We start from the raw sequence: 16899 nt of genomic DNA on the forward strand, positions 1-16899 counted from the left end.
TTACCCTCACTGTTAGAGAAGTTATGTTGGAACTAAATATTTAAATATATGTAACAGCAACAAAGTGGGGACATCTGTATAAAGACACCACGTAGATTTATTGTCTAACTCCTCTTGTTAAAAGTTATTCACAGTATTCCAAGTACTATTTACAATGCTTCTGTTCATTAATGTTTGTTTATTAAGAAGCTGACTGGGAACAGCTAATTATCAGGGTTTTACATACAATAGCCCTGAGGTTTAACTTGTAATGCTTTCTGAAAAGTCCTGAAAAGACAGAACTCTGATTTGTACTTCAAACTGAGGTGCAGGAAGAAGGAGAACATAAGAGTTGTACATACTATTACTTTTGACATTCCCCTACTACATTACACTTACACTGACATTAATCCTTCACACTTGCAGTTTACAAAATTACTAACTGTCTTCATGACTAATATTAACAAGTGTGGCAGAATTTGTGGATGACACAAAGTTGGGAGGTATTGCCAGTATGGAAAAGGACTGGAATATCATACGAAGAGGTTTGGACGATCTTGAAAACTGCAGTTATAGAAATGGGTTGAAATTTAATAGTGCAAAGTACAACGTAATGGATTTAGGGATTAACAACAAGAATTTCTGCTATGTTTTGGGGACTTATCAGTTGGAAGTGACAGAGAAGGTGAAAGCCCTGGGTGTATTAGTCCATCACAGGATGGCTATGAGATGCCAAATGCAATATGCCTGGGTCTTAGCTATCTTTAGTAATTTTGTATCTGCAAATTTTGCCACCTCACTATTTACCATTTTTTCCAGATAATTTATGAATATGTTGAATAGGACTGGTCCCAGAACTGATCCCTGGGGGACACCACCTCTCTCCATTCTGAGAACTGACCATTTATATCTATCTTTTGTTTCCTATCTTTTAACCAGTTACCAATCCGGGAGAGCACCTTCCCTCTTATCCCGTGGCAGCTTACCTTGTCAAGGCTTTCTGAAAATCTAAATACACTATATCCACTGGATCCCTTTGGTCCACATGCTTGCTGACCCCTTCAAAGAATTCAAGTTGATTGGTAAGGCATGATTTCCCTTTACTAAAACCATGTTGACTCTTCCTCAACAAATTATGTTAATGTATATGTCTGACAATATTGTTCTTTATTATAGTTTCAACCAGTTTGCCCAGTACTGAAGTCAGGCTTACAGGCCTGCAATTGCCTGGATCACCTCTGGAGCCCTTTTTAAAAATTGGAGTCACATTAGCTATCCTCCAGTCATCTGGTACAGAAGCTGATTTAAATGTTAGGTTACAGACTACAGGTAGTAGTTCTGCAATTTCACATTTGAGTTCCTTCAGAACTCTTGGGTAAATACCATCTTGTCCTGGTGACTTATTGCTGTTTAATTTATCAATTTGTTCCAAAACCACCTCTAATGATACCTCAATTTGGGACAGTACCTCAGATGTTACCTAAAAAGAATGGCTCAGGTTTGGGAATCTCCCTCACATCCTGAGCCGTGAAGACCAATGCAAAGAATTAATTTAATTTCTCCACAATGGCCTTATCGTCCTTAAGTGCTCCTTTAGCACCTCGATCGTTCAGTGGCCCCACTGTTTTTTTAGCAGGCTTCCTGCTTCTGATGTACTAAAAAAAATATTTGCGATTACTTTGAGTCTTTGGCTAACTGTTCCTCAAATTCTTTTTTGGCCTTCCTAGCTGTATTTTTACACTTCATTTGCCAGAGTTAATGCTCTTTTCTATTTTCCTCACTAAGATATAACTTCCACTTTTTAAAGGATGCCTTTTTGCCTCTCACTGCTTCTTTTACTTTGCTGTTTAGCCACAATAGCTCTTTTTTGGTTCTCTTACTGTGTTTTTTAATTTGGGGTATACATTTAAGTTGAGCCTCTGTTATGGTGTCTTTAAAAAGTTTCCATGCAGCTTGCAGAGATTTCACTTTTGGCACTGTACTCTTTAATTTGTTTAACTAGCCTCCTAATTTTTGTGTAGTTTCCCTTTCTGAACTTAAATGCTACAGTGTTGGGCTGCTCTGGTGTTTTTCCTGCCACAGGGATATTAAATTTAATTCTATTACGGTCAGTATTACCAGCAGTCCAGCTATATTTACCAGATCCTGTGCTCCACTTAGGACTAAATCAAGAATTGCCTCTCCTCTGGTGGGTTCCAGGACCAGCTGCTCCAAGAAGCTGTCATTTAAGGTGTCAAGAAACTTTATCTCTGCATCCCGTCCTGAGGTGACATGTACCCAGTCAATATGGTGATAACTGAAATCCCCCATTATTATTAATAATTATTGATAATGATTACTAATAATGATTAGAGATTATCATGTCTAATCTCCCTGAGCATTTCACAGTCACTCTCACCATGCTGGTCAGGTGGTCGGTAATGTACCCCTACTGCTATATTCTTATTATTAGAGTATGGAATTTCTATCCATAGAGATTCTATGGTACAGTTTGATTCATTTACAATTCTTCATTTGATTCTACGCTTTCTTTCACATATAATGCCACTCCTCCACCAGCACAACCTTTTCTGTCCTTCCGATATATTTTGTACCCTGGTATTACTGTATCCCATTGATTATCCTCATTCCACCAAGTTTCTGTGATGCCTATTATATCAATATCCTCATTTAATATGAGGTACTCTAGTTCACCCATTTTATTATTTAGACTTCTAGCATTGGTATATAAGCAGTTTAAAAACTTGTCTCCGTTTAGCCGTCTGCCATTCCACGATGTAACTGAATGGGACTCTTTTTTATTTGACTATTTCTGATCAGACCCTGCCTGTATTTTATCATTTTCCATCCGCTCATCCTCACTAGGACATAGAGATTCTCTATTAATAAATCCTCCTCTAATGGATGTCCGAACCACGTGCTCTTCTGCACCTGTCGGCTTTTCCCCAGCGCTTAGTTTAAAAACTGCTCCACGACCTTTTTAGTGTTAAGTGCCAGCAATCTGGTTCCATTTTGGTTTAGGTGGAGCCCATCCTTCCTGTATAGGCTCCCCCTTTCCCAAAAGTTTCCCCAGTTTCTAATAAATCTAAACCCCTCCTCCCTACACCATCATCTCAGCCACACATTGAGACTCTCCAGTGCTGCTTTCTAACTGGCCCTGCGTGTGGAACTGGGAGCACTCCAGAGATAATTTTTGCTGTTAACAAGCATGTTATTTTAAATAAATAAATAATTTATAGAGGTGAGAAACAACAGACCTCAACCCTACTGTCCCTCTGCAAATTTGTGTACACGGAGTCAATCCCTTACCTCTCTCTAAAAGTGCAGTTTCAAAAAGTTCAATAAATAGAAGATAGTTGGGTGCAGATTAGATCTGGACAAGGAGAAGAAGTCTGGAGATAAATGAGAGACAGGAGGGACAGGCAGTAGAAAAAAAAAGTGGAATTATTTGAGCAGCCTATTCCAGAAGTCTTGAGGTCTTTCTGATTTGAGATTTACCATACCATTCCCTCACTAGAAGAGAAAACCTATAATGGCAGCAGGCCATAAAAGAGACCCAGTTTGGGAATAAGAACCATTCAAGAAATATAGGTTTGCTGATGATGTTTTAAAGAAAGTCACACCAGTGAACTGGTGGAAGTCACTTAAGCTAGGGGTCTCAAACTCGATTTGCCTTAGGGCTACTCCTCAAATCCTCCCAGCAGGCCAATAATGTCACTGAAGATGGTGTTCACACCACCTCCCAGCCCATTTCCCACCCTTTTCCCTCGCTCCCTTGGCCTCATGTCACCCTGGCTCACTGCCCGGCAACTAGTGATGCTGCCTCCATGGATGACTCTGCCCAGCAACTAGTGATGGTACCTCTGTCTCTCCCCCCCCAGCCAATGGGAGCTGCGGGGGCAGCGCCTGCAGCAGACAGCCGGCAGCATGGGTCTCCCCCCGCCAAGCCAGCAGCCATGAGGGTCGGATGAAAGAACTTTTTAAAAAGTTTCCACAGGCCACAGTGGGGAGGTTCTCGGGCTGCAGATGGCTTGCGGGCCAGGAGCTTGAGACCCCTGACTTAAGTAGTTGGATACAGAGACTGCTGAAGTGATAATCTCACTTTTAACAGCAGTAGATTCTTCTGACGGTGTAGAAAGAATATTTTTTTCTTTGGACTAATTCATTTCAAATTGAGAAATTGTTTGGGACCTGAGAAAGCAGGAAAGCTTGTTTTTCTTTTCCAGATTATGAACAAACAGGAAAATGAAGGTGAAGACAACTGAGTTAGCTGCAAAAGCCAATATTTTAAATTTCTCATGTTGACCTGGCTGCCATAGTCAATTTAATTTTTTTTTTAATATTTCATTTAACTATTTAGTTAAAAACTATTTTAACAAAAAGAAACCTGATTTAAAAAAACTTGAATGTTTAACTAAATTCAAAAATTCATTTGCTTGTTTTGTTAAAATATTATATGTTTGCTGTTGAAAAAAAAACCAGAATACATAAGGTTGTTGTTTTAGTTAAATAAAACAATTTAAGTGTCTGTCTGGTGATGTTCTCCTCATAATACAGCATGGCAAGAATATTAGTGACTAACTTGTTGAATTGGAGATAGTTCACCTCTCAATGACTTCATAAATATCTGCTTCAATTACCTTTGGTAAATGAAATAACTAAACAATCATTCATTTTCTGATATAGCTGTAAAACTAATCTGAAAAGTTCTCAAAATAAATCACTATTTAAAAATGTATAGTGTGTTCCTGCTAAAAATGAAACCTACATCTATCTCTGAGTTGTACAAAATATGTATTAAGGTTATACCAACCAACAAGAATGCACTTTTATGTAGAAATCCATGATTAAATCGAGTCTTCCCAACTAGTGAATTAAGGATTTAAATCAATTTGATTTCAATCAAATCCACTCTGGTTATTTGGGCTACCACATCCATATTTCCTGACTTTTCTCCACATGCACACGTATGTCAGAGAAAGTTAGATATGCTTAAACCTGAATTTACAAGTGCTAGAGTGCAAGATGCAGCCTTTTGTGCTGCTAATTTTCACAAGGTTTGGGGAGTATTCGGAGCATGGCAAGGAGTATATTTTTCCTGATCACCAGTGACATAAGAATAAATTTGACATATTCCATTGTGAGAAAGAACTTATTTACCAATTTTTTTTCTTAATTTTGAATAACTATTTGGGTTTCACTTTTCCCTGCTCTTTCCATGTTATTTTTATTGTATTGAATATATTTGTCAAGATTTACCCTGGAGATTGTATGTTGTAATCATTCTAGTCTCACACTGAATTTACAGTACAGTAATACTTAGTTCATAAATGTATGTTTTTCAAATTACTTTTTACAAGGATTTACTGCTTTTAAATTTTATAAAGAAAAAATGAAATATCTTCCTTCATCTGAGGTTCAGATATTGAATCTTCTGAATGTCCAGTTATGTTTTGTCCTATTGTTATATTTCAAGTTTCCTTTTAAAGCTTGCATTAAAAATAGCAGTAAACAAGTTTAAGATATGCTTGTGTTTTTGATTCACGCTTTGTAATGCTTTCTATGTGATTTGTATTTATTAAACTGAAAGCCTGATTTAATTTAAATTTCTCACAGTTCAGCACAGTGATTTGAATAAGTCCCCCAGCACACACTTGAGAATAATAAAAAAAATAGTTTGACTCACTTCAGTTTTCCAGCTGAATACAACTGAAGAAATTCCATGAAAAAAAAAATTATCAAAAATATTCAGTTAAATGTACTGTTCAATTCAAACTGATAGAAACAATTAGTTTTATGATTCTCACTTCAAGATTAAGAATGTTGTTTTGCACAATTGCCTAAAGACACTGATGTATATCCACTGACACTCCAAATGCAAGTTACTGTCACACTGGTTACAAGTGAAACTTGACAGGCAATTAGGACAAGGCATAAGACTTATCAAGCGCAACTAGATTCTCCCTGATAGCTTCTGAACTCAGCACTGTTAAGAATTTTCATACTGGGAGATATATCACACTTTTTTCAAACATATTAAAGATTTTTTTTTTAATTACCCAAACTTCTTGCATAAGAACACTGCTGCCCAATGTGAAGACACTACACTAATCTGGAGGCAAGGAAGAAGAGCAATAAGGGCAAGATTAAATAAACTACTGGATTCCCCACACCCCGCCTCGCTGTCTCCCCTCCACTTCTCCAATGTAAATGTGATCTAGCTGGAGGCCTTCTTCTGAAAAGCCACCTTCTATTTGCACAGCTGCCCCAAAGCAGCTGGCTGCTGGAGCAGTTCATATGAAGAGAGCTGTAGTGTCAGATACCAGTTCTACAAATCAATTTTCTCTTCTCTCTGCTGCCTGGTTAGCAATGAAAGTATATTTGGCATGGCCCCCAGGAATTCTCAATGTATACTACTTCCAAAGAGCATGCAAACTTTGAAATGCAGGAGAAAGGAAAAGCCAAAAAATAAATAAAAGAGAAGAGAGAAACCTCACCCACTCTTCACCAAAAAATAATAGTAATCAAAAGACAGAATGTTTCCAGATAAAAGGAGAGAGAGAGAGCACATCACTCTCTCAGGACATCAAACAAACGAATAAAGGGTAAGGTTTCCCATACACAAATGGGTGGGAAGAGTTCTAACAAATAAAATTTATTTAGGCTATGTCTACACTACAGCCTAAGTCGGCATAACTTATGTCACTCAGGGGTGTGAATAAACCACACCCCTGAGTGACATAAGTTACATTAACATAAGCGCTCATGTGCACAGAGCTTCCCCATGTGACATCACATCTGCAAATGGCAGAAGCTGTTTCTATGCAGATGGGAGAGAGGTCTCCCATTGGCATAATAAATGTCTTCACCCAATGCGCTACAGCAACGCAGCTGTATCAGTGCTGCTGCAGCACTGTACATGTAGACATGCCCTTAGTCTCTTCATGGCACTTACCACCCAACAAAGCAACTCTAAAATACAGAAGTATTATCACCTCATTTTCCTGATGAGAATTGAGGCATAGGTAACTGATTTGCCCATAGTCATATATGAAGCCTGTGGCAAAATCAGGAACTGAACAGAGTTCCCAAGTTCCAGTCCAAGGCTTGGACTGCAAACCATCCTTTCCCTTCTTCATTAAGAACTGCCCACTCCTGCTACCTCCTTTGGATTGATTTAGAAGTAGCACTTATTTATACTAAGATAGTGCTCAGAGGTCCTGTTATGTAGGAAGTCACAGCACCAAATGTATTCATTCACTAGTAGCATTGTTCTAAGTCAGTGGTCCCCAACCTTTTTGTGGCCAGTAGCACATTCACGTTTTCAGAAGAGTGTGGTGGGCTCCAACAATTTTTCAAGGCTTATTTTGTATTTGTACATTAAATATACAAAAAAATCATATTTAATATACATAATATATGAATCCATAAGAAAAAAGGGTAATTTTACATGTAAAAGGTATTAATAAATTTGGCAAATACTCTTTCACCTTACCATGTGAATTTGCTCTTTATCTACCTGTAAGAAAAATTAAGGCATTTTTACAAAATAAATATCATAAACAGTTTTCATCTTATTTATTTTTAAAAAGTTAAACATTGTTGAACTGCTGGTCCAAATATATTTTCTTTATTATTCTTACTTTAACATAGAATGAAGCCTGCAGCCCCAGAGTTCTCTGTCCCCAGCAGGGGCAGGGCCGCGGCTTCTCTCCCCTGCTGGGCACTAGGTGGGCACACATAAATGCCCCAGTGGGCGACATGGCGCCCGCGGGCACCGCGTTGGGGACCACTGTTCTAAGTTTTCAAAATGTGCTGCTAGCACATTTTAACAACTAGTCACCATGCTTTGTTATTATGCAAACTAACTTAGTTGCCAACAAATCGTGTCCTATGTTCTGAATACAAAAAAGCCCAAGTTACACTACCACACTTTGCCACTTCAAAAGAGACTGATATTCCAACAACAGTAATGATTAAAAAAAAAAGTATCCTCCAAAACTATGTATTTTTGAAGGAGAATCATATTTTTCACTAGTCATAATTATACTTAAATGGCTTGTTGTGTAATAGGACCTTTTTGTCAATCTGCACCTAAATATTAAAATTCAATACAAAAATTCTTCAGGGTTCTGTGTCTGAGAACATGCATGGTTTTAATCAGGAAAATTTTCCAGAAAACAATTACATAATATTTTCAGTCTAAACTAAAGCTAGAAAGGCAAGAGTTCTTTTATATAAGCTTTGAGTACAGTTTTTACATAGATGCTATCTAATACAATTGTATAAGTTCCAGAAAAGGGGCACAATGAAAATGTGCAGCTGGAATGTCAATTTTCAGGTTTTAGAAGATTGAATGCAGTGCATTCTCTGGGAGCGGTATCAGAATGACCATCCAAATGAACTCAATTGTTTCAACGTCTACAGGAGCTTCATAAGAATTTCAATGGAAACTGAGGCATTTATTTGCACATTCTCCTGCTGTGTTTGAAAACTAAAAAACACAGCAGCATTGTGCCAGTACAGAAGAAACAAAAAGTGAAACTTACTAATCCAGCTTCATTGTCCAAACTGAATGATATGTAGGTAACAAATAGATATGGTAGAAGAAATTAAGATTTGTTAAATTGTTTTAATCGTCTAAAAAAAAAAAAAAAAAAAAACTAGCTTTTACTAATAAAAATTAAATTACATCATCACGATAATATCCCTTTAACCAAACCAAACTGATTTTACCACTTGGTTAGAAAATTCATATATAAATTCATTACAGTCAAAAAAAATCTATGGAATCTGATTTTCATGACCGGTTTCTATTAATTTTGAGTTTCATAACAGCAGCAGCTTTAACAAAATAAAATTGATTAAGTTTCATGCTCTGACTGAAGTTTATGACTTACATCATTTATATAATTGTTGCAATAGTTGTGCTGAGTAGCAGATGAAATGGTACAACTGGTGGGACTTATATGGGTATCTTGGAAAATACAGGATACTGAAAACAAATTAAGTCTTGGTAAAGTCTGGATCCAGGGATATGCTAGCAGAAACTGGTGCTTGTATCCCAGTAATAGTGATTACTTTAAGCAGTATTTATAACAACAACAAAATAAAGCTCTTCTTATATAGTGCTTTTCATCAGTGCTTTACAAAGGAGGTCAGTATCCATTTTACAAAAGGAGAAACTGAGACACAAGAGATGAAGTGACTTGTCCAATGTCACCCAGCAGGCGAGCTGGGAACGGAATCCAGTGTCCTGCGTTTTAGTCCAGTGCTCTATCCATTAGGCAACACTACGTTCCTCTACTCACAACTCTATTTCAGAAGTACTAACACGGATCTCCACAGAAAATCTATGCCAGCAGTATTCTCCCTTTAGCACTATGACTTCCAGTGGGAATCTTTCACTTCTATAGCAATTTTTGTGGGGGAGTCTGCTGACAGAGGTTCTTCCACAAGTATATCATTTTGAAGCATCTGCCAACGTGCAATTTAATGGACCCAGAGAACACAAACACTGAACATGCACTTACATCATAGAAGACCATAAATTACTCAAAACCAAAAAAAAAAGTTGTTCTCTGGCCACTCTTCTTACCACACGCAAACACTTTAAAACTTGTGTTTACATTATAAGCATCAGAAAGAACAGGTGTTAACGTGTAAGACAGGTAAATGTGAGGGTCTTAAAAAGTTGAGCAGTCCCTTTCAAACAAACCGAGGTTTGTGATTTTATTGTGAAAGCCTAGATCACCATAATCCATGAGAACAAAACAATAATTTCTAACCACCATTTTCACAGTTCCTTGCAATCATTACAAGACACATCAGGTAAAGACTCAAAAAACAAAGTACTGAAAGAAGCCCCTAACAACTGCTCCAAAGAAGTCAAGTGATCATATGCACCAACATATATTATGAAGTTCTGCAAAAATGTAAGCAAAAATGTTAAACCATCCCATCAGTTACATTTTATAATAGGGTTGAACATCACTTTGTTAAACAAAGACTTGATTACAATTCCAATGGTTATAAAGAGTCACAAATTGTAGTTTAAATTATAAACAGTTGTGGAATTTTTTTTTTTTAATGGCAGGCCCAATTAAACACACTACACTTAAAATAATAAGTTATTATTAATCATTAAATTAAGTCAGAAAAATTAAAAATAGTAACTTAATAGAAAACAAAGTGTTAGGGCTTGTTTATACGTGAAACGCTACACCAGCACAGTGGCAGCATTGTAGGGCTTCAGTGTAGACACTACCTACGCCAACAGGAGGGGTTCTCCCATCAGCATAGATAATCCACTTCCCCAAGAGGCAGTAGCTAAGTCAACAGAAGAATTCTTTGGTCAACCTAGTGTTGTCTACACCAGGAGTTACGTTGGCTTAACCATGTTGCTCAGGGGTGTGGACTTCGAACATCCCTGAGTGATGCAGCTGGGTTGACCTAACTTTTTAGTTTAGACCAAGACTTAGAAAGGTGGCACCAAAAGCTGGTCTCCAAGAATCTCACCACTTTCTTTTAGATCCCCCACCCAATAAAAAGGAGAGGTTGAGGAAAGCAGTGTATTTGAGCAATTTTTATTTTTATTTTGGTAATACAGGAGATAATGCTACCACTACAAGACTTTAAGCATTTATGCAACATTCATGTCATGTCAATGAGTAACAAATCAGCCTTATGTTTTTCAAATACTTCCAAATTATATCACAGCAACTTTAAAAAAGTGGACTCTCTTACCTGCTTTAGTTCTATTTACTTTTTTCATTCCAGCAGCCTCACACTCATTTTCTCCATTACACTTTTCCATGGAGCTTATTTCTCCAAGAGATTCCACAGCCTGTGTAGAATTTATATTTATACCACATATTCTAGAAAGAGCTCTTGTATGCCCAGAGCCGCTCTGCTGTTTCTCTTCTACCTACAAAAACAGAAATTCAGGATAGCATTTTCCCAACCCTTAATGGAAAAGTGAAAAATCTGCTTTTCCTTGAAAGATGTGTAGTTCTTTTCCATATTTAAATGTATTACAGAAAATACTAGCTCACACTTTACAAAAATATTAAAATCTAAATTTCTCCTGTTGCCATTTTAAGAAAATAATTAGGTACTACCCACATCCAAACTTTAGTAGCTCTCTGCAATTTTGAAGTTTGGTTATACAGGTCAGGATTAATCATTCCTTCTCTGTGGTAAGTTTGCAAGTCACTCTAGTCCAAATTCTGCCACCCTTTACTTACACTGAATAGTCCCATAGATTTTCAGTGGTACCAACTGAGAAGTAAGGTACTATTCATGCATAAGGATGGAAAAAATCAAGCCTCTACTGTGTATATTTGTGTGTATACACACTGACACATGCAAATAAATAAATGTTCTTTTAATATAAATGGCTATCTGCAAAAGCAGCAACTTCTATTTGTGAATTTTATTCAACAGAAGCCTTAAAATTAAGATATAACTTAGATAATATTTTTACCTCAAGATCCCAGAGACACAGAAAAGGTTTTCATCTCGAGGCCAAAAGACCAAAAACATCAAGACACCTGATCACGGCCTTGGATAGGCCAAGAGACTACTTACACTTGATCTTAGCTCATAAATGATGACATACTGAACTTCTTTCTACGTCAGAGGCTTTGCTGTCTTGTCGCCACACTATGACTCAGTGTACTGACATTTTTTAATTACCCATCTTAAGAAAGGACCTTCTTTTCTTAAATGCTTTTGCCAGGATATTCAAAACATTTTACAGTTCAACCTCTCAGTAACCCAGTGAAGTATAGGCCAACTCTGCAACCCATGCATTGGCTACAGTAAGACATATATATGCTGAATTCTGATACTTTTTACTCATATTGAGTAGCACTTTTACTTCAACGGTGAAGTTGGAATAATAATGGGACTATTTGAGGAATAAGGTGCAGTTCAGCATGACTTAAAGTCAGAATCTGACCCATTACAACTACTTGCATGAGTAAGAACTAATTATTGTTGGCATATTTTAGTTGTGGTGCTGCATAGCTAAATGTTTCCCCATCCCATTTTCCTTTTTACCTCAGTCGACTTAATTTCTGGGACCAGCTGTTCATTTTCTTTCTTCAGACAGACGGTGTTATTTTTTCCTGGGGGTATAAACCTTGGCTTTTTAGCTGAATTCCCTAGACGTTGACTTGGAGCTGCTGATCGCCTCATATTTACTTCTGCCAGTCTGAAAAACAGCAGGTACAGAAGTTTTTTGTGGCAAGAACCTTTAATGGCAGAAATATTTCAGGATATCACTCAACATGCACATCTTAAAAATTAAAGTATCTATCACAGTCTGTATCTCAGATCATTTCCAAGAGTAATTTTAGTTGTCAAGTTTAACATACTATATGTACAAAATTGATGCAAGATGTTCAAACAAGACATGCATCTACCGTAATTAAAAACAGAGAAATGGAAATAGCAAACTGTATCTTTGCTAATCCACACTGTAGGACTCAGTCATTAACATTTCCACTTTCACCTAAGAAGTCAATGATGCACTTCTCAAGAGCAAGAGGTACTTTAGGGATGAACAGTATACAAATTACTTTTCTACAAACTGTACATGGACTAATAAACACAGACATTTGGGAATGGAAACTGCTCTTGTGCCCTTCACAGCTAATCTTGAAAATCCATTACTGTACTCATAAACAGAGTACTGAATGTTCAAGATGAGCATCTGAGATTAGAATTCTGCCTTTAATAATCAATTAAACTGGTTGTGTAGACTCCCCGTATCAAGATGGGAATAGAGCTGGGTATAGTCTCAGCTCTATATGCACTGTTACAATCCAGACATCTACTCTGTATCTTTTATTTCCAGTAGCACCCACAGCGTGCTAGTTGCTTTCCAAACATCAAAGGTCATTGTCCACGCAGATGAACTCAAGACTATAATATACTCCAAGAAGTCATTCTGATACAGAATACTTGCAGCTGTTGCAACAGAACTTGAAGAAGATAATGTGTTTTTACTATAAAAATGTTATGTGGCAATACAGGGACACAATGTATGGGTTAAAGTTTTGTTTAATTCTCTGAGATTATTTTATAACTGGGTTTCCAGAATTATTTGTTTTAATTACATGACAGACATTGACCAAGAATACAGTCAAAGCTCAGTAGGCCTCCATGTGACACAAACATCTCTGTCCTTTTGGGAACAGGACACAGACAGTTTTGGTAGCCACTGTATACTCCAGTGGCACAAATCTTTTTTTGCACTATTTTGCACTCTAGTGGTCTACTAGCTGCACAGCAACCCTTCTAAGAACATTCACACAAAAGCAATTAAGAGGCTACTGTTAAGAAAAAACACTTCTTAAAAGATTTAGATACAAAAATGCTTAGCATCAATGACTATTTTATAATTGAGATTTACCTAACTAGTCAAACAGAATGCATGTATGAAGCTACTGGCAGACCTACACCTGGATGGAAGAATGATCACCATTTGATTTCACCCTGTATGTTAGTCACTTTCAGTGTGGTTGAACCAGGGCCCAGAGAGGGGGGCAAGTGAGGCAATTTGCCCCAGGTCCCGCAGGGGCCCTCACGAGAATATAGTATTCTATAGTATTGCAACTTCTTTTTTATGGAAGGGGCCCCTGAAATTGCTTTGCCCCAGGCCCCTCTGAATCCTCTGGGCGGCCCTGGGTTGTACTAGGAACCACTCTTATTTAAAGGGATATCTTTGCCTTTCTCTGATCATATTCAAAATTTGCAAGCCTCTTCTTATGGCTCTATTGATGCAACCAGCGGCTACCTTTCTTGTATTTATAATGATTCAATATCAGTTCCTTTGTTGCTGTTAAACTTAAGAACCTTTAACAGGCTCTCATGCAGGTATCTTTATGCATCTATGGAAAGATTTAGGTTGACTGCATTTTTTTTTAAATGTACTATTTTTACAGCAATGAAAATGATACCAGTCAACATTATTACAAGTTACAAGGGTTATACTTCACATATTATCTATGTTTTCTTAGGACCAGTCTTCTTTTAAATTGTAAGCTCTGGGCAAGGATGTCCTTTACTATACTTCTGGGGGAATTCTGTGCCACTGTGCATGTGTGGAATTTGCATCCCCAGAATTTTTTTTTTCCTACAGAAAATACATTCTGCCAGAGAGGCACTGCAATTATGCCTTTCACCCATGAGGGGATGCTGTTGTGCCAGAACAGAGGGCAGCTGCTCCCATGCAGGAGCAGACCTCCATGGATAGGGAGAAGAGGCTGCCTTCCTCACAGCGCCCTGCCTGTAAGGCCAGGTGAGGAGACATGAAATATGAGGGGCACAGACAAAGGGCTAGTGGGAGGACAGACTGGGGCAGGGGCTTAATGGGAGGGGGGTGCGGGGCCGCATGAGGATGAGGGAAAGAGGTGGCTGAGTGAGTGTGCAGGGGCACATGGGGACAGGGTGGAGGGGGTGCAAGGACATATGGGGATGGGGAGAGGCGGGGCAGCTCAGTGTGGGGGCAGAGAGATATGGAGACGGGAGGTGCATGGACACATGGGGACAGGGGCAGATATGCCTGACTGAGAGAGGCAAGGGGTCAGCCAGGGTCATCATGGGGGGGGATCCCGAACTCCCTAACAATGCCCCCCCTCCCCGCAAAAAAACAAACAAACCTGTTTCATACTTCTCTCATCTACATCCAACAATCCACCATGTTCACTCCTAGGCTTCTTTCCAGCAATTACTTCCCTCTCTCTCAGTTCTTCCATTACCCCTTACTCCCACAAGCCTTTCCACTACTTCTGAGGGGTGCGGGAAATACGTTTCTGTACTAAAGTCTAAATGAATTATTACTCAAAGTTCTTTATTAATATGCCTAGTAAGGAATTTGTCAAAAAACATTTCCTGAATCTTTTTTGTTGTCTGTATTGTTACAGACATACTTGCTGACAGGTATTTTGAAATAAATTACCAAAATAATTGAAACTGGTGTGAGAATATTGTGTTATTTTGACAAATAAAATATGCAGAATTTAAAAATATTGTGTGCAGAATTTTTAACTTTTTGGCACAGAATTCCCCCAGAAGTATATTATATATCTGTACAGCACATAGGACATTTTCAATGCTATTATAATATTACTTTATATATATATTGTATATTGCAAAGCATAATGTAAAGAACAGAGAAAAATATAAAAAGCAAGAGAATAATTTTACACTAGCTCACTTTTTCTCAATGTACATACTCCTACTTTACTAAAGCAATCAGTGAAAAAATACCCTATATGTACAAATACATATGAATTTTTAGAATACAACTGAGCAGATCTGTACAGATACATAAGGTTCCAGGCCTGTTAGAAAAATTCCCATATTGGAACGGGTCCTTCTCCTGCAACTGACTGTACGAAACAGCTAACAAGAGCAGCATTAACATCTGGATATCTCTTTTGGAGAATTCTCAAAATACAAATCATCAGGACTTCTGAGTACTAGACAAAAGGAAGCCACTAATTTTTTCATCTAGATGTATAAGAAGCAAACAACATTGGATATTTTAGGGCAGGACCAGAGTACAGGTAACTAGGTGCATTTTCTCCGGTGTTTGTCTGAAAGATGGCTTGCAATGTTACTCATCTTTAGAAGCATTCATTACCATTGTATTGCAAATTTATAAATCAGGAAAGAATGTGAGTGGTCTTGTTTCAGTTGATTATACACAGGGTTTGGCTACACTTGCAGCTGTACAGCACTGGGAGTTAAAGCTGTCTTCGTACAGCTGTGTAGTGAAAGCGCTGCAGTGTGGCCACACTGACAGCTACCAGCGCTGCAGTGTGGCCACATTTGCAGCGGTGTTGGGAGCGGTGCATTATGGGCAGTTATCCCAGCGTTCAAGTGGCTGCAACGTGCTTTTCAAAAGAGGGGAGTGGGGTGGAGTGCGACAGGGAGCGTGGGGGAGAGAGTGGATTTTTGGAGCTGACACTGTGTGTCAGCTCCCTGCCTTGCAAGTTCCGACCCCTTCCCCCACCCCTCTCTCATTCACTAAATGCAAATAGCCTTTTGTTTTTTTCCTCACAGACAAGATAAGCAGCTGCTCCAAAACGGACCCCCCCCCCCCCAAGCCATGCTGCTTCTCTCCTCAAGCAAACACTAGCTGTGGACATTCATCCCCCTGCCTGCCTCTGCTCGAGCAAACAGTAGCTGTGTTTGTTTTTTAGATAAGCAGCTCCGGGAGCCCCGAGTTCACAACAAAACAAAGAGTGTTATTTTTACTTAAAAGCATTATGGGAAAATTCTGGAGCTCAGTTACAGCGTAGTAAGATTAATCACTGTTTACACTGGCACTCCAGCACTGCAGCACCAGCACTGTTCAATTTATTCCTCTCATCGAGGTGGAGTACAACCAGCACTGTAGCCAGGGAGATACAGTGCTGTATGTGCCTTGCCAGTGTGGATGGGGAGTAAGTTACAGCGCTGTAAAGCCACCACCAGCGCTGTAACTCTCCAGTGTAGCCAAGCCCTCAGGGCCGGCTTAGGCCAATTCCCCCAAATTGGGCCCTGCGCCTAAGAGGGCCCCGCACCAGGCCAGAGCGCGGCAAGTCCTGTGGCCCCACAACCCAGGCCGGAGTCGCAGCAAGCCCCGCAGCCCCGCTCCTCCTGCCGGAGCACGGCAAGCCCCGCGGCCCCGCTCCCCCAGCCAGAGTGCCGGCTGGAGCGCGGCAAGCCCCGCGGCCCCCCTCCCCTGGCTGGAGCATGGCAATCCAAAGTACCACCGAAGACTCGGAGCACCGCCAAGTGAATACAAGCCCCACGAATTAGGCCCCACACTTGCTAAGTCGGCCCTGGTTATACTAGCCACATGTACCTAAATGTTCATGGGAGCGGGGCCTTAAATGTCATGCAAGAATGGCCCTTATACTA

The 16899-nt window shown here is 39.0% G+C and overlaps 1 protein-coding gene across 9 annotated transcripts in view; it reads right to left on the minus strand.

Moving 5' to 3' along the window:
• The window catches only part of RAD54B (RAD54 homolog B), a 121438-nt gene that overhangs the window by 102823 nt on the left and 1716 nt on the right, over positions 1–16899 (minus strand). For all 9 annotated transcript variants that reach the window (XR_005593508.1, XM_039522088.1, XM_039522082.1 and 6 more), the window contains exons 2-3: positions 12043–12196; positions 10726–10906 (exon numbers count right to left, since the gene is read on the minus strand). Coding sequence is in view for 8 of the 9 variants with exons in the window: in XM_039522088.1 (XP_039378022.1) it covers positions 10726–10906; positions 12043–12196 (335 nt within the window). In the remaining variant the exon portion in view is untranslated. The remainder of the gene's footprint in view (positions 1–10725; positions 10907–12042; positions 12197–16899) is intronic.

Source organism: Mauremys reevesii, linkage group 2, assembly GCF_016161935.1.
Source record: "Mauremys reevesii isolate NIE-2019 linkage group 2, ASM1616193v1, whole genome shotgun sequence".
In the NCBI taxonomy this organism is placed as follows: domain Eukaryota; kingdom Metazoa; phylum Chordata; order Testudines; family Geoemydidae; genus Mauremys; species Mauremys reevesii.